General features: G+C 34.5%; 2 protein-coding genes across 2 annotated transcripts in view; one reads left to right on the top strand and one right to left on the bottom strand.

Moving 5' to 3' along the window:
- Nucleotides 1-2,251, top strand: part of LOC126974871 (T-box transcription factor mls-1-like) — a 43,563-nt gene extending 41,312 nt beyond the window's left edge. The window contains exon 5 of the mRNA XM_050822566.1: nucleotides 1,529-2,251. Within this exon, the coding sequence (XP_050678523.1) occupies nucleotides 1,529-2,017 (489 nt within the window). The 3' untranslated portion in view covers nucleotides 2,018-2,251. The remainder of the gene's footprint in view (nucleotides 1-1,528) is intronic.
- Nucleotides 2,252-12,803: 10,552 nt separating this feature from the next.
- Nucleotides 12,804-16,124, bottom strand: LOC126974868 (ankyrin repeat and MYND domain-containing protein 2). The gene is made up of 2 exons (XM_050822562.1): nucleotides 15,776-16,124; nucleotides 12,804-15,686 (listed from the first exon to the last, which is right to left on the bottom strand). The coding sequence occupies exons 1-2, from the start codon at nucleotides 15,971-15,973 to the stop codon at nucleotides 14,703-14,705; spliced, it is 1,182 nt and encodes a 393-aa protein (XP_050678519.1). The 5' UTR covers nucleotides 15,974-16,124; the 3' UTR covers nucleotides 12,804-14,702.
- Nucleotides 16,125-19,394: the final 3,270 nt, after the last annotated feature.

Genomic DNA, 19,394 nt, shown 5'->3' with positions numbered 1-19,394 from the left:
ATACACTAAAATGCGAATTATTAATAGATTTTTCTACTAGAGACTAAATTAGGTTTAAAAATGTTTCGAAAAAAATATATTGGATTTGAAATATCCAGTAATTATGTATTTCGATTTCAACTTGTATAGATCACAGCAAGCTTTAGGGATTAAGATGCGGATTAATGTTTAACATTAATTATTTCGGAATGTTTTCATTATTTATCGGTCTCGACGTCTTGCTAAGTTTAACATAGAAATGGGCGTCTGAAATATTTGTAATCAACGTTCATTACTGTAAAAGCTATTCAAATTCAAATATTTTATTCATAATAGGATATGATAAAAACTACCACCCATTCAAAAAAATATCTATGCCTCAGACCTGAGAAGAACGGGCGCAAGCAACTCAGGCATTTTTTGCATAAAAATATGGTTACAATGTACAATTAAACTTATTATTTTATACCTTTACCACACAAACGTTCTTTAACAATTCTTTTGAATTTCGTACTTAATACATTTTTTTTTGAACATTTTCTGGGATGTTGTTAAAGCATATACATAGATACTATAGGAATAATACCAATCTGACGACGAACATAGAGTGGTGCATATTATTTGCTTAACGGCTTGGCTACAAAGTTTGGCGCCTGAATGGCAAGGTTTGCTTGTCGGACTGCCGTGGCTCGTCGCCGTTATGGTCGCATGCATGTCGCTCTAATTGGTGCGTCGCCAGTTCACATGTGCAACAATTATACTTACAAACTATTAGTGGTGACAGGCTCGCTACGGAAACGGATGTTTAAATCATCCCAATGAGATACAACACCGACCTTGCACAATTGAAATCAGATTTTAAGTTTATGATGACAGTTATTAAGCATTTTCAAAATGAAAAAAAAAATGTTGTCATTTACGCGTTTTATTGATAAAAAGAAGTGTTATTTTAAGCTTTAAATTATTAAGGTACCTCCTAGTACATATTATACCTATTAGTGATTGAAAATATTTTGAATTTGGAACAAGCACTAATACTAAGTAAAAAATATTTCATATAGGTATGGATTCTGAAACTTGCTACTGGCTCGCTATGTGGAGGTTTAAAATAAAAGGCCCGCCAATTTTAGTAAGGTTCTTTTCTATCATGCTATCCTGGTTGTCGTCATTGTCAACATAATTATGACAGTGCTTCCAGTGACGAAAATGAGACACTTACTCTGGAATAATTTCATTCTGAAGCAGCAATTATAGTCGATAAGAGTAATACGTCTCCCGTTGTTTATCCTTCAGATAGGGAACCTAAAAACGAACTAAAGCATAGAATAATGCGACACAATTAACAAACCCAAATAATTTGTACTTCACCCGTCATTCGGAGTTTTTATGATTGAATGTCTCATTCGCCTGTAACTTATACCGGCACCCCAACAGTCACTAAAACGCACGCTACAACCATAATAGTACAACCAATGTTAATTAATGCATAGATTTAAATGTGAAGCATTGAATTTATATGATGTTTTAAAAATATATCTCTTTGTTACAGAATGACCGCATCACAAAGTTAAAGATAGACAACAATCCATTTGCGAAAGGGTTCCGCGCGTGTGGCCAATCTAAATGCAAAAGAAAAAGCGTAGAAGGCGACACTAGCTCAGTCGAAACACCAGAGACTTCGGAGCCAAAAAGAGCCTGTTCCGATGCAGCTTCGTCTTGTTCGGAAGAAGGCAGCCTTCGCTCATCATCGCCCCGATCTCCTCCTCTCGTAGAATCTCCAGCACCAATCATTCGGCAAACAACACCTGAGAACATAAGTCATCCAGCTTTTTATCCTCCTGAATTACCATACATGCATCCCCTTCATATGCCAATGCCGCTTGGGATATGGCCTGGTTCTTCAGCACCATTTTTAACTGCACCCTGGAATCCAGCCCTTGCTCCACCTACACCAAGAATACCTTCACCGCCACCACCGGCAGTACCATGTCGAAGGGTGAAAAGCTTCACAATTAGCGCTCTTCTTGGTGAAGGTTGAGTTTACGACAAACCAATCATGGGAAACTTTGGCAATATTTACAAATAAATATGTAAATATTAAGAAATGGATTCTAATTTTGTACTATATTTATAATTATCTACATTTTAGATAAACAAAATAGATTTAAAATATTATTGTCATCTACCTCGTAGTTAAGAAGCTCTTTTGATTTGTGATATGTTTATATAAATGCTATATAACTATTTTTTTAATGTTTATATAAAACCAACTTCATTAAACAGATCGGAAATCCGTAAACAAATCTTACAAGTAACTGTACTTTTATAATACTCCTGTCTTCTTTCTGTTTTTCAAATTTCCAAACCACGCGATATTTTTGTTCTGTTTGACGAAACTGGGATTATTATAGGAAATAATTACTATTGTTTTAAGATAAATAAATGTTATGTAAAATTTGTAAATAAATTTTACCTAATACATGAATAAATATGTACTTAGATAACTATATTTGTATTACATACCTTCCTCTTACAAATCACTTTACATAACCATTAGCGGATGATGTTTCGATACATATTTCTCCCTTTCTTTTATTTGGTGTGGAGACGAGTGCGTCTTGGGCTCCTTCGTCAGTAACCCTTATAAAATAGACGCCTTATAAATTTGACAGTTGCCTCTGCTACAGAATAGGTTATTCAAACAGGTAACATGTAAAGCTTAACGCACATTTAGCCTACATACATGAGATCTAAATGTTTTTAAACAGAGGGGGAAATAGCCTATATTGGCACACCTGATCGGTAATAATTACTATTGTTTTACCCATGAACTTCCGCCATACTCTGGTGTGGATGACGAGATGCCTTTTTTAACGAGAAAAAGTCGCCCTGAACATTACAATGCAGTGCCGCTGACTGAATTGCGCTCGTCCCTTTTAGATAAGTCTTCTCTAGCTGAGTTATTACACGAACTACGACATCGTTTAAAGCGAAACTCAACAATAATTGCATACTACTGCTTGGCGCCGCACCTAGCTATCTAGCAGGCATCTTGTTGAAAGAAGCCTTTAAGCTTGAGCATCCCCAAGCCGCATCGTTTCTGGAATTCAGCAGCTATATAATTATATATATATAATATATATATTATATATAGCTATATAATTATATATAAAGTGCCTTATGCAAGGCAACGTGTTTGTAGCAAAACGCGTGGTTGTGGAGTGCCAGACAAAGATAATTTAAGCACTACGTTCAAATCAGTGCCAAACTTCAACGTGATGCGAATGAAATTACGCATATTGACGTAATGCCAAATAAAAATTCAAATATTATGTTCTAAATTCAAATTAAGGTACGACTGCTTCACGTTAGTAAGTATCCTCATTACTCATTACTTCATATTACATAAGAATTTAGAATGTGAATATTTGATATAATTAATATAACATTCCTATTCTTTTCAAAAAACTGACAGGTGGCGTGGCATGCTAGTTGCATAATTTCTATATAAGAAAAATTTTAGGTACGAAAATTGCAGCAAAAACGCTTAGGAAGTAATAATAGTTAAGAGAGGACCCGAGTCAAGCGTAATTTGAAAAATAGGTAGGTATTTGAAGAAACTATTGCCGTCGCGTCGCGCCCGAAACACGACTATCTATATATGCGTGAATAGCCCGTGCTTTTTGTGAGTAATGCGTATGATGGGGTGCGCGTACGCCACAAATCCCGTTTCATTTCTCAACTTACTCCGTACTCGCTCATAATTAGTTTTTGACCCTGGCTATTGATGCACGGATTTGTAGCGTTGCTATACTTTGACTCTGCACGCACTCGGCTTGTGAATCGGATTTTGAGTAATTGTTTTCACGACCTACTGAAAAATTTATGTATCAATAAATTTTAAATCTTTAATATCTTCGTAAGTATTCGTTTAAATTTAATGCTGTAAAAGGCCATGTTGATCTATATTAAATGCACAATGTATACTTAATTTTTATAAGGATTAATGCTGTATTGCTTAAATTCGCTTCGTAAATAAGCCATTATTTCTCGTAAATATACAGGGAAAAAAAATGGTTATTGTGGGTTATCCCTAAGAGATAGACATAAGTATACCCATCATCTGTGTCCTGTGTCAAAAAAATGTGTTCATTTACGACATCACATTAGAAAACTCTAAAATGATCAGTGTTTCTCTACTATGATCATCTTCAATATCATTCAGCCGGAAGACGTCCACTACTGGACAAATTACCTCCCCCAAAGAGCGCCAGTCGGTCCAGCGATGCCCTCATCCAACCTGTTCCGGACCATCTTAGACAGCGGGAACGACTTTGTCGTGATGATGGTACATTTAACATTCAATCACGAATGTAAAATATACCTATATATAAAAATATTGAACAAATGTATAATGAAAAGAATGTAATTAGGTCGGCTAGACAAATTCTAGCCCAATAAGTGATATGTCTCCTCTGTATAAGTTAAATTTATAGTTAAAAAGCTGAAGAGCTTCAACACTCTACAAATGATCAGAGTGATGATGAATTGTAGGCTTTAGAGAGGCGTATTACAGCGTAAAATTTTTGAAAGGTCTATAAGCTACGAAAAAAAAAACTTCAATTATTGCGGAATTATTACAGTCATTGCCCAAATCTGTACTACTGTACTATGTACGGTACTACTATATTCGAAGTAAACTGGACAGGACAATGTCAAAAGCGGGTATTCGAGGATAAGCATAATGGTTATTTTTCGGTATTACACCTGATTGCCTAGTAAATTATGATTCCATTGTGGAAGTAAAATGCAATATAAAATTGAAGAAATTAATACGAAAGATGGAATAGATAATTAAATTACTGTTTTTTGTACACTTCACAAAAACATGTAAAATTGAAAAGAAATCACAATTATTCTTTATCATGTTTCATCATCATCATCAGCCGGAAGACGTCCACTGCTGGACAAGGGCCTAATTTTTTATAGTCATAATTTAGTAAATTTTTTTTTATGGAATAGGAGGACAAACGAGCGTACGTAGGTACGAAGGTACGTAGGTCACCTGTTGTTAAGTGATCACCGCTGCCCACAATCTCTTGCAACACCAGAGGAATCACAGGAGCGTTGCCGGCCTTTAAGGAAAGTGTACGCGCTTTTTTTGAAGGTACCCATGTCGTATCGTCCCGGAAACACCGCACAAGGAAGTTCATTCCACAGCTTTGTAGTACGTGGAAGAAAGCTCCTTGAAAACCGCACTGTGGAGGACCGCCACACATCGCTAGCTCGCCTAACAGTTTTCTGTCTGAACTGTACTTCTATTATTACTATTATATTATTTGATGGAGCCCTAAGGAAATAACTTTATGAAACAATTGAAAAAGATGACGGATCTATGCGAAAAGTGGAAGCAAATCTAGAAAAAATCTACCTGAATTGATTGACAGTCGTATTCCAAAAAAATTACCTGTACGGGGAAGAGTAGAAATAACGATATAATAAATAACTTAACTATTTGGAAAATAAGTATGTAATGTTTTGTGTATAATAATAAGCACCCCCTTTTATATATTTTATTTTAGTATGTTTACAGTACCTATATATCGAAATAAATACAGTGTAAGCTCACTCTATATAACGACACTGAAGGGACTGTGGTTTTTTATGGCGTTAAATGGAGAGAAGAAAAATCAGAATTAGAAAAAGAAAAAGTTTATTTCAGACTAGTTAGTAGTTATGTACATAAAAAATAATCCTACTTGAACACTAATGCGTATAGTCTGTTATTTTTCTGTGACCTCTTTTGCTGCACCAGTAATTTTGTTGTATTTTTTCCTTATTTTCTTCATATCTTGCGATATTGAGGCATCTGGGTGATAAAGGAAGTAATTTTCCAATAATTTAGCTCCTTTCAGAGCTTCTTCAATGCTCGGTGGAGGCTCGGGCTCATCCATCTCATCTTCTTCATCTCTTTGTTCTTGATGCTCAGTTTTTCTCACTGAATCCAAAATTTATTTGTCTGTGACTGAATCCGTTGTAAGCTGGCAGTCGTCTACTTCGATGTAGGTTTGAAGATTTACCGTATTTCCTGCCATGTTGAACTGTTGAATCCACTCAGTTAATGGAAGGTCGTCGTCGCTATCAAACTCAGGTTCTGTTTCCACCTCATCACTCGTAGAATTGGTACAAAGTCCAGCAGGTCGAAAAGAGTGCTGTATAGTTGTGGGTGTCACTTCTTCCCAGGCTTTAGATAAAAAGGCTGCATGCAGCATATTGACTGAAGTTTTACCCTCAGATTTGACTAGCTCCATCAATAACTTCCTTCTGTAGTGACCCTTGAGGCTTTTAATCACACTCTCAACAACAGGCTTCACGTGCAAGCAATCCCAATTTGTAAACAAATGAACGAATTTCTTAGAAAGTTCGGTATGCATGATGCCGACAGTCGAGTTTATTGGGGGCTAGAATTATAAAGCGACAAAAGAACGTACACAGCTGTGCAGTTTTTACTAATTTTAGCAACTTAAAATGTACTTTTTATTAGTAAATTGTTGTCGTTATTGAGACTGGGTGTAATGATACGTAGAGTGTACCATTGTATGGAAGACAAGCCAAACCAACCAAAGCCAATGGATCTATACGTTCTATGGAATTTGTCGTTAGATCGAGTGACGGTATATGGAATTTACACTGTATATACATTATCGGTTCATGAGTTGAACAATCACAGTCTACCTACTCAAAATCTCTACTCAATGTCGCTGATGGAAGCAGCTGTGATTGATCAATTCAAGTTTAGTTTCGCCCAGCTCCGTGTCAGTTGAAACGCGCCCTTATACTTGTGATTGCGTGTATAATTTATACACGCTTGTCTAACCGTAGGTAACTTTTATTGATTTATTCTATATAAATTAATATAATCATCAGTCACGCACTACATACAACACATCTCACATTCACAACAATTATCCATAAATAAATTCTACTCAATCGACAAGCAAACCCTGTATCTGGGCGATGCACTATATATTATGTGCATACTGCATAACTCATAAGTTATACTCCGGATTGGACAACAAAGCCTTCCCCCGAAGAGTGCGATAGGGATAAATGCAGCTCAGACCGATTTTACCAACAAAATTTTGACTAAATAGAGGCTTCGTATTCCCCTGTTTTCCTCTAGAATATTGAACCTACCAAAAAAATTATTGATACAATATTTTCAGGAAGAAACAGTCTTTGTCGGTACGTTTTCCTTTTTTCTTAAAAACCTTTCAAAATTGTTACGTATTCTTCTGAACAGGGCGGTATAAAAATGGCATGTTCTACGATGTTTGAAGAGTCATATTTTCTAGAAGCATTATCCTCGGAGAAAAAAGGGGAATACATTTGTATGGAATAACGCTGCTAGCGTCCCCTCTTAAGAACACTAAGTACTGATATAATTTATAAATCATTACTACGTTGTATTTTGGATTCGGCTACACTTCTTAAATCCTTGAGTCTTGACCCACAAATAAGAATAATTACTTTTCTTCTCATCTCAAGCAATCTTAGCGTGGAACTATTTCGGTAAATCGGTAATTATTGTAACGCACCCATTTAATTACTATTTGAAAAGAGTCAAATTCCAAACATCTACACCGAGTAGGTAAGCCAATTTATTTATTTATTTAAGCAAACCTTACAGCATTTCTATTCGATAAATTAATACTATTAACTATATACATGTATTGCCTTTAACAAAGTTTGACAGGTTAAATTATAATGAAATAATATAGCTGGTAAATAAATAGAAATAATATAAAAAAGGAAGAAGAAGTCCTTAGTAATGTGTGCATGTGATACATAATTATTAAATGCGTGTAGTGTGTATGAATAGTAGTAGTAGTAATAGTGTGAGAGTGTTATGAGTTGTGAGTAGCTATGTCTGTGCGTTTTGTTTTTTTCAATCTAATGGGCATCGTTGCCAGCTTGAGACACGTGCTCGATCACTGAGTTAATAAATTTATTACGGCTGATAAAAAAATGTCAATATCTTTAAAAAAAAATAGAAAAGGCTAATCCGTGTATGTGCTGTACTGGCCCATACTCCGATCCGTCCGAACACTAAATATTATTTTTTATGCTGATGCGAATACTCACTCAGGTTTAATCTATTATATACATTAGTTACAAGGTATAAGTTCACCAGTTCCTTTGCACAGGATGCCGGCTAGATTATGGGTACCACAACGGCGCCTATTTCTGCCGTGAAGCAGTAATGTGTAAGCATTACTGTGTTTCGGTCTGAAGGGCGCCGTAGCTAGTGAAATTACTGGGCAAATGAGACTTAATATCTTGTCTCAAGGTGACAGGCGCAGTTGTAGTGCCGCACAGAATTTTTGGGGGTTTCAAGAATCCTAAGCGGCACTGCATTGTAATGGGCAGGGCGTATCAATTACCATCAGCTGAACGTCCTGCTCGTCTTGTCCCTTATTTTCATAAAAAAAAAATACGTACATAATAAACACCTACAGAACTTCTAACGGAATTTTACTCTTATAACCTAAGACTAGGGTTGCCATCCGTCCGGGTTTCCCCAGATATGTCCTAGTTTAGAAGGCGTCCGGGGAGCGTCCGCGCGGGGTTTCACTTGTAGTGCGGTTTTAAAAGTTGAAATTCACCGCCGCGGCCGCTTCGGAACGATATTTCCGCGAACAACCGACTCTCCAAAACCACAAAACAGAGGACTAAATAGTCTCGTCAGTAATTAAAAAAATTCAATTTCATAGATTATAACTGTGTCGATTTTTATGAATTTCTTTTAAGATAAGCCGATATTTATAAGCAGAAGAGATATTAGATAGTAGAGTTTACTACAATTAACACAATTTTTATTTTACGGAATAAAAAAAAACCGTTATGTCAGGGCTTTAAGCTCCTATATATGCGGAGTTTTCACGCTTCTTGTCCTGGTTGTCAAATTTCAGAGATGGCAACCCTACCTAAGACGAACCTCTATCATAGATATCACCTGTGGGTATAAACAGTATAATGCTGAAGTGAACTCCAATTCTGCATGTTCATATAAATTAATAATTAAGTCTACTTGTATACTTTAAGTTGCAGAATAAATGATTTTTCTTTCTTATCTTTTCTTTTTATAAGATGTGGCATCAAAAGTCAAAATTCAAACTTCAAATGCCGACTGGCGACCCTGCGCGTAGGTAAAGCAGTTGTTACAGGTTGGATGGCGACATCTAGTGATAAGGCACAAAATTCTTACTTTATGCTACGACCTTGTACCGAGTTACCTACTAATATTATTGACTACTACTTCGACAGGTAGACCAGAGTAAGATATTAAAAGGTAACTTTTCACCAAAATTCGTGGAAAAATAAATTATTTAGTTAAAGATAAAAATAAAAAACCAAAAACTTGATTATTCTAATTTATCACATAAATGAGGTTATATGAAAAAAGAGAGAATTTTTTTTTATTACATACATAAGAACGTCATTGCCTACAACTTTGCTATTTAACTTTTTTCCATAGGAGTTGTAATTTCGCCAGAAATCGAGATAGACCGTTTTTTACCCTTAAATACTTTTCCACTTCCCGTCCTCAGATCGCCAGTAATTTATTTTTCCTTTCATTTTTGTTATATTCTCTTCCATTTCCAATGGTTTTCATCATACTATTTTTTTCATGATTTATCATTTTCCAAGGCTTCATCACTGAGAGAGGCGGAAGAGGAAGACAAGGGTTAACAATCAACAATGATATCTTTATCGAAGCCACTAGAAAATAACGCAGTATGACCAAAGATTCATATAATACCTACTAAACTAATCAATGAGGATGGGATTGAGATTATATGTCATTTTAATTTTGTTGAGTCTAAATAAGAAAACAAACCATCCGCTAATTCCAGAACAAGAACACCTAGTAGAGAAGAATTAAACTGAAAGGGAATTCTTCATAAGCACTTGCAATTTACTCCCAATATTTTTCAGATCCCAATGTTGGTTCCGATTATATTTATATTGATTGCACCTACCGGAATTCGAACCCGGGACCTCTAGCTTAGTAGTCAGGGTCACTAACCATTCAGCTATATGCTATGGGTCGTCAATAAATCTGGAGACACCAATAGTAAAGCACCTAATGCTGAAACATCGCTATAAATAACATTATGAAAGGTTACGTAACTTGAACTAATACGATAAAAATCTCCACGGGCAAATTCGCGGACCCCTCGCTTGTCATTATAATACTCAGACAACATACACTATGACCTTTGAAATAACACACTGGCTTTCTGTGTTCTGTGGACCCCACTATTCAATCCTATTCATTCTACTGTGGCTTCTGTGGAAGGGGCACCACCAAGCTGAGCGTGTTACTCGATCGGTGTTAAGGAATTTACAAGTGATTAGATACGGTAATGATCGGTGCCCAGATTGAACATAGTTTTATTTTATTATAAAACCTGAAACAAATACTTATACATGCTGTTAGATTATAATGGACAGACACAGATAATATTACTCAAATAAAACATTTATTGAGTTAGTTATAACTTTTTATTAATTTATTTTTGGTATTTTTTGTTTCATATTTTATTTACAAAAGGAGTGAAAACTAGGGAGATGAGACATATCATGAAGGTGGAGCGGGGGATTTCAGGAGCTATAAAAATGATCCAGAAAGACTTCACAAAATTAAAAAACAAATGGTCTACATTTCCCTCATCTAGTCCACAATCACACAGAGTGGTAATGGTCTCTAATTCTAAGTTTGGCCAGACACACTGTAGTGCAAGAGTGATTTAAACGTAACTGGCAAACTGTTGAGATTATTGTTTTAATGGAGATCCTAAATTTCGAGAACCAGGTTTTTAAAGGGATTACGGGTTAAAGTTCACAATAAAAGTTGCCTTTATAAGTTTTGGATACCGGCACTGTTGGACCAACTCTCAAACATCTTTGGTTTCACACACAATATCCGATTCTACTTTGACAAGCAACGTTCACGCCATCTATTAGACAGCTAATATAATTTTACATAAATAATTATAGATGGCGTTATTAACGTAATATTAGAACATTAATTTTAAAACATTTTTAGTATCACAAAACATTAAAATCACGAAAGAATACATAGATAATTAATTAATTTAAATTTACAATTTAAAAATTAATAAATTTTATAGCTGAGCAGACATGCCTAAACAAACTGGGCTAGGTACTCACAAACGCTTCGGTGTTCGCTGCCATCTATATCCAACAAAGTGAACTAATTGTATTACAAGTTGTAATAAGTTTATTTTATTTCATCGGGAGTTGTAATTTACAACTCAGCATGGAAAGCAGAGAGCGATTAACGGCCGCGGCCGTTAACAATAATGTATCTCAAGTTACGGATATATTGCTGTCACCGTTTAATGACAAGATCTTATCTAAGTATCTATAATTATGTCACATATAGTTATAGTCCAATTCTATCTGTCGATAGGTTATTTAAATGTTAGTAAGCTTAAAAGGATAGATTTGTCTACATCTAGTAAGTTAAACTAAGGATAGATAGGTTATTGAAAACGGCCGTTAAATACGTAAGCCCTCCCCACCAATAATAAATAAGTACTTACCGAATATACTAATATCACTGTATTTTATAACAGTCACTTAACAAAGACGGGGAAGAAGTGCCTCTTGTATTATAATCAGAATTTGTCATCAGACAATCATGGCAAGATGGTTGTATTTCAACCTACATTCAATACAGTACGTTCGCGTATCCCGTTCATTTGCCAACTCATGAACTCCGAAGCTGTTTGCGTCACTCATAATTCATTTCACCTAATTTTTTCATCTTCTATTTACTTCAGTGGGTTGTTTTTCTTTTGAGTACCTATAGGTTTTTCTGCCGACATGTAATGTCTCAATATGACGAGCGAAATTGTGATGCCGCATTGAATTTTTGGGTTTTTCAAGAATCCAGAGGCACTGCGTTGAAATCGGCGAGGTATCTCTGACCATAATATGCAAATATTTTTATTCAAAATAGGATATGAAACCACTTACTGAAAATCTAGGATCTTGTAAATGGATATACCTACATCGCCCCACAATTGACTGATCTACTTACTCCACTTAGCAGAGCAGTAGGCACAATGTTATGTTTGTTCCTGGTATCACTTATGACCGTTCCTAGAAAATTGACGTATGTGACTATGTACCTTTAAAAGTACCTACATAACATTTTCAAGAATTATATATTGAGAGGCAATAGTTAAAATATATATTTCTTTAAATTATGCTCTTAAAGATTCTTTATCAGTACCTAGGTTATCTAACAAGCATTTCGCTCTTTTCGCCACTTATACTCATAAAAAGTACAAATGGATAGTGCTAAGCCATCCACCCTACATGCAATCCTTCGGGCTATATCAAATCATTTCTGAATCAATCTTGGAGATGGATTTGGGTTTGTAATATTCCACAGATAGAGAAAAATAGCATAACCCTCTGACCAATCCGAGTTTTCTTTTGAAGCCAACAGTGAGTGGCCGCTTACTAGTCGTAACATATCACAGGCAATACAGTCATCTGATATCTCGAAAAAGGCTGTGCAGCGTTTGTGAAGATTACGAGTGGATTTCACAAAGATGGAGCTCTCAGAGATGCCGAAGGCGCAAAAGACCTGTGGCAAACTTTGTAGGAAAGTACCATAGACATCTATCAGCTGATATGATGATGGTGATCTACTGTCACCATCATCTACAAATAAGATTACAACTAGGCTTATACTGGGATTTATATGGGAAATAAAAACACAATTAATTTAAGTGGTACATATATTGGTACTGCCACAACTGTCACATTACATACATCAATAAAACTCCAAATACAATGGCATATTCAAATATTCAATTGAACTGCAATAAAGAGGTAGTTTGTCTTTAAAATCCCAACGTAAATCTATTTTATAGACTAAAGATTTTTATCATGATTTCAATATTTATGAGAAAAGTTACATTCAAATAATTCAATGTTAATGGAATACATTGCACACTGGAATTAAATTATTGGAAATGTTTCAAATAAAAAAATAACTACAAGTACTCATATATTGACAGTTCCTCAATAATTATTATCTAATAATAAAACATCAGTTTAAAAAAAAACAATCAGCAATTTAACTCTGCTTATGGCTTGGTGCATTGTATATTGTTACCTTGAGCAAATTAAATAATCCATATGTAGAACTCAAGAGCTAATAATTATTATGACTTGTTAGTTAAATATAGTACTGTAGTGACTGCAATTTTTTTATGAAAGAAGTCAAATAAGTGTGTTGAGTACCTGATGAAGTGATCACCGCCACCCATTAATTTAAATCAATTGGAGTTAGCTCTAGGATATATATTTAAAATGAGTCCCGAAATTAATAACATTTACACTCACTTTGTATCAAATCACAATTTTTAATTTTCAATCACTATTTTTTTTATATCTTACATTAGAAAATTGTATTTACATGAATATATTTTCTTATACATTGAAATGACACATTAAGGACAAAACCCTTCAAAATGGGTGAATTGAATGTAAATTTTTTGAAGTGTTACAAAATAGATTACTGTGATTAACATATGTAACGAATTAATTTATGTAACATATTAATATAATTTGTATCTAAGAAACTCAATTATCCAGACTATTTGTTGTTATGAGTCATTCGGGTATTTGAATAAAGAACGAATGATTTTTTTACTTATTAACTCATACAGATAACAGGTTAGCTGGTGCTTATACAAAAACACACTTTGAAGCTATCAACCATAACAGAAGTTATTTAATTTATTACACATAATGTATTAAGTTGTTAAAATAGTAGGTACTACAACTACTTGCACTACCGTGAATTGAATTCTTTGAAAAACTAAATTAAGATGTCACTGCAGTTTAATGGGGTATAATATATTGGGTAAGTGTCACTTAATTAAACAGCTTTTTTATTTCCAATGCTCAGCAAAATGTTTTCAACAATACTGTAATCCTCAGATGATTAGGCCTGGTTTAAACTTGTGGTAGACAATCTAGATAATCACAAAAACGGTATAACTGACGTCCAGATAAAAGTCATTACTATTATTTATACATTTCACTATAATTAGATCCAGTATAGTAAATGAAATAAAAAGATAAAGAAAAGTGAAGATAGATCCCATAAATCACATATGAATATAAAACTCGATAACTTTCTGTGATAATGAAAATAAACTTCAAATTACTGTCTTAAGAGTACTAACTTACAACATACATGTACCAAATAAGCTGATGTGCTCTTATTGAAATAATTGTTATATTTAATATTGACTGTCCTTTGGTCTGTAGTTAGTGGCACTATAAATTAGATTATAATTTTAATTATGCTATAAATTATACTAGAATAAATTGAATGCTCAACTTACAAAAAAAAACAATGCTGTGCACAGTTGTTTTTTTCAATATTTATAATTGACAGATCTAACAGCTAAAATTAGGCAAAGAGATGTTGAAATGTAGTTTTGTTCTATCTGCAACAAAGATGCTGAAGTGCAAAAACAATGACAGCAAGACAATAACAATAATATAAAGAAAATAAAGGTATTTTACCTTCGATTAATAACATACAAACATAAATCTGATCTTAAAACCTAAAAGAACCGACCATTTGTTGTTTATATTCAATTTTATCCAGCTACAAGGTTTTGTAGTTCTGCTGTCAGTTCAGCAGCGTCTATACTTGGTTTGACATTGGAAGCAGGTACCGGAGCACTCAACTCCCTATTGCAAGCCTTTTTGTGAACAAACCAGTGCAGTCTCTGACATTCTCTATCACAGTACTGCACCAATTTGCACTTAGAGCACTTCTTGGCTGGTTTCTCTTCAGCACAAGTACTGCAGCAAGGAATAGAATCCACAAATCCTCTTTGACCATTAATGGTACAATCAATCACAGATAATGCAGGAGGAGGTTCCTTTTCGGTCAATGCTTTTACCATTTGATGCATTATTGTACATTCTCTATAAGGGAATTCTCTCACACAATCCTTTAAGAAAACATCCATTAGGTCTAATGAATAGCCATCTTTACCAGGTTTCAGAAGTTTTCTTGAGAATATCATAACAAAATCATGATTCTTTTCAGTTTGATCACTTGACTTGTGAACATCTCTAATTTTATGAATCTCGCTAACAATAAATGCGAGGTAATGGTATTTAAAAGCCATAACTTCGTTTGTCTCACTACCTCTTGTCATTTCCTTTTTACAAAGCATTTCTAAGACTTTAGTAACCTTTTCCGCATTATCTAATAAGACTGGTGCGTGTTGCAGATTTAATGCGAGTCGTACAGGATGTATATTGACTCCAAGCACAAATTTATGAAGTGGTTCAACCACCTGTGCAGGTAAATGGGCAACTGTTTGCTGTCCTTGACTCACAGCATAATAGGAAAGCTCACTTCTTGGAATGTAATTGTTGATAGTAGCTACAGTGTGGTGATTGCCCACAAAAGCAGCCATCTGAGCTGCTGTACGTCCCACAGAATTGGTTGCCTGTGGTTTTGCACCAGCATCAAGGAGGAGCTTGCAAACTTCAGAATTTCCAGACAAGGCACCAAAATGTAAAGCTGTGTAGTTATATTCATGATTTCCACAATTCACATCAGCACCCTGCAACGATAAAATAGTGTGAAATAAGTAACTATAAAATATGTGATATGATTGAAGGCAATATAACCAAAATAAACGTGATTACTTACCCTATCGAGAAGTAACTGTACCATATCCTTACAGCCCTTATAAGCAGCATGTTGCAGCGCAGTCATTCCATTTTCATCGAAGAAATTAACATTACCTTTGTGCTGAGCCAGGATACTCTTGAATTCTGTTAAGTCGCCTTGCGCGATGGTAGTAAATATATTATTTTCTGGGGAGCTTTCATCAGTATTGTTTTCCATTGCACTTATTTAAAGGTAATTATTTCTATGATTTATTTAACTATAAAATCTATACAATAGACATTAAAAATTACAATCACGTATTATTAGTATGAGTACTGCGTATCCTCAACAGTGATGAGTGATCGTGATCACGAACAGGAAAAGTCAACTTTTTTAGATTAGGAATTAGGGTTATTGACATTTGGTACACAGTACACATGTGTCAGAACTTGATGTGAGTGGCAATTGACATCTGAATCGTGCCACTTGTGTCAAAATGACAGCTAGTGTAGTCAGGAGTCAGGACTCAGTAGTGTCAATATTCTAAGACTCGGGACATTAAAAACTGAATCACCCAGTGATATTATATGCAATAAAGAGGTAGATATCACACTAGCGCGCGCGAATTGTTGCAGACAAATTCAGACAATTGTCGTAATTTCATTTAGTCGGCTAATAACAGCGAACTAAGCAGAACGTTTTCATGGCAAGATAATAAGAATCTAAAATGCCAACCCAATGCCAAGATATATATATATATATATATATATATATAAGAGTGAAGGTATTTCATACCATACGAAAGTATATAAAAGAACGTCGCATTTGTATTTTATCACGATTTTATTTCCTATTTACAAATAAATCTGGAATTATTAACGTGGTGGTTCGAGCGAGATAGATATGATGTCAACTGCAGCACGACAAGGACAAATAGCATGTGTCATAGATTAATCAACCAGAAGTTAAAATAGTAGGCAAAATACATGGCGTTAGTAACCGCTTTGTTTGCGGAACTTGAGTTTTCTTATTAGTTAGTGAGCGTCTTTCTAAAATAATATTATGATGATTATAATAAGTTCTGGCTTTCAAAGTCTTTCAATAAAGGTGATTTAGAATGAGATTAGTAATAGCAGCCTATTTTATATTTTATTAGTAATCAATCTTGGAATTTATGTAACGTACCAGGAGGTATACTCGCAAAATCGACAACGACACATTCGGAACGATACGATAATACTCCGAATATATCCCAACTACCCTGTTTGCTGCGGGAAGATCGAGGTAGTCTATTTTTTGTTTTAACAATTTAGGAAATGATATAAAAAAGGCCTTGTTGCAGTGAATGCAATACGAGATATATTTTAATAAACAAGTGCGTATATAGGTAGCTGAACTATCAAAACTACAAAAACAAGTTTTAGGGTAGGTAGTGGACGTAGACTGTAAGTGCTATTTGCTAAGGTAGGAGGAAGGTTTTTTCAATAACACTGCTCTTAGACTATATTCCTTGCTAACTGCAGAAGAATCAATGGATCATTTTATTTTTCTCCCATATCTTATTGTAATAAACCCTCAACAAAAAGACATTCATAAATAATATAATAAAGAAGAAATAATAATTGTAAACTTAAAACTTTTTGGGAGCCGTCTTTAGTAAAATTGTAAAAATGGAACCCTTATTGTTAATACATTTCGGTTTTGTTTGGATATGTGTGTATGTTTTTTATTATTTTATGTACAAATAATTTACATCATCAATATAGCTATATATTATAATCAATATTTTTTTTATAAAATTAATATAATTTCAATGTAGTTTTACTACTTTATAACGAATCGTAATTTAGGCATAAATCACGGTGTACAGTAAAAATGATATCTGTTAAATTATTCTATGTTTTTGTTACTCAAATACGAAGCAATTAGCAAATTAGACTTATATCTTTTTCGCTTTCCATAATTGCATTTACTATCCTTCTTTGACGTGTAACCGTAATGTAGTGTGCTAATGCAATGTTATTCATGTGTGCGTTTGTGTATCATTTTCAAACATCGAATGTTGTCTAGGTAACCTATCTATACTTTTAAATATCCTTGGAATAACCTAATTTATTTCATTTTGTTTCTATTTTCATTGTAAACACCATTTAACCGTATTTTTCTCTTACAAGATAAAAATGTTTATTATAATAATGAACTATAACAGCTGCACTATGGCAGCTACAGAGAGATCTTACTATATTTTATAGGTAACTAATAATCATGATTTCAATTAAACAGCCAGCCTAATATTAGAAACCTTTAGCCCTACAAGTGTTTTACTTCTGAACTGCTCCGCAACGTACTAGAATGTGTTAGGGAAATCAGAGCTAGACAAGGGTGTCTGGGCTCTATAATCTTTAGTATAGAACTTCCCCGTTATCGGGGCGGAAATTTCGAAGTGTTGTTCAACCACTCGTTGTGTATAATATGAAACACTATTCTATTATAGATAAGAAAGAGGAACGGCCCAAGAATAGACCCTTGTGGTACCCCCATACTGAGAAACGTCCCAGGAGATCTCCTGCCATTTACGTCGCCTTTCTGAATTCTATTGTTTAGATATGAAATCAGAAGATTGAGCGCAGTTCTTTTTATGCCATAGTGACATAGTATCCTGACCACCGTTGAATGAAAGAGTGACCGTTGGTGTCTTATATTACGAGCTCAACTATTTACGAACATATGGTAAATTTAGTAATTTAAAAGAAATATTTGTAGTGACGATTCCAAAGCGCTTAGTTTAAGACTAATTGAATAAAATTTATTTGACTTTGAGTTTCACTTTGAACATTGATGATCAAAGCGAAACTCAAAGTCAAATATCAGACGGATAATCACTCTCAAGTCTCAACTCTCTCAGTTCCTTCATTGGCCCGACCTTTACGCAGGATCAGTGACTCGAAGGTGATCACGGAAGACCTGGCTACCAATACATTTTAACCGCCTGGGCCGATGCCATCTCCGTAGAAGTTCAAGGGGGTTACCTAGCGGTCACTCGCCACCGCGATGAAGGGGATTGAATCCAAGCAGATGCCTGCAAGATTGCGGTAACTCATCCATCAGAAGCGAGTCCAAATCAATTCACGCCCCAACAATTTTTATTTTTAACGTTTATTTTTAAAATATGATCATTGTGGCAGTCATAAGAGGAAAGAAAAGTATCTTGGGCTTCAACTCACGTTGCAAGTATTTGGTACAATCTTTCGTGAAGCAGTAGGTATGTCCTTCAGAAACTAGGGCCCAAAAGTGATTGAACACAAATATGCCACAAATTAATATAGAAGGCTCAAGTCGATTGTAGAATCAAACTCTTTTCAGTTCGAGACTCTGAGATGAGCGATACTGATGGATACGTATGAACTGCGTGTGAAATAGATTATAAAATTGTAGAAAATGTTTCTTAGTGAAGACCGGAAATACCAATTTTATATAACCACGTAGAAATAAAACAGAATCGTTAATATTACAAATAAATTTATTCTACAAATCAATTATCATTATGGCTGGTATGACAATTGATTACATTTAAAGCATTAAATCTAGAATAATATAAAATATCTCAAGTTATTTATTAAAATTAAGCATTGGAAGGGATTCACATTAATTATAGGAA

Source organism: Leptidea sinapis, chromosome 34 (genome assembly GCF_905404315.1).
Source record: "Leptidea sinapis chromosome 34, ilLepSina1.1, whole genome shotgun sequence".
NCBI classification, from domain to species: domain Eukaryota; kingdom Metazoa; phylum Arthropoda; class Insecta; order Lepidoptera; family Pieridae; genus Leptidea; species Leptidea sinapis.
This window is presented reverse-complemented; position numbering and strand designations above follow the sequence as displayed.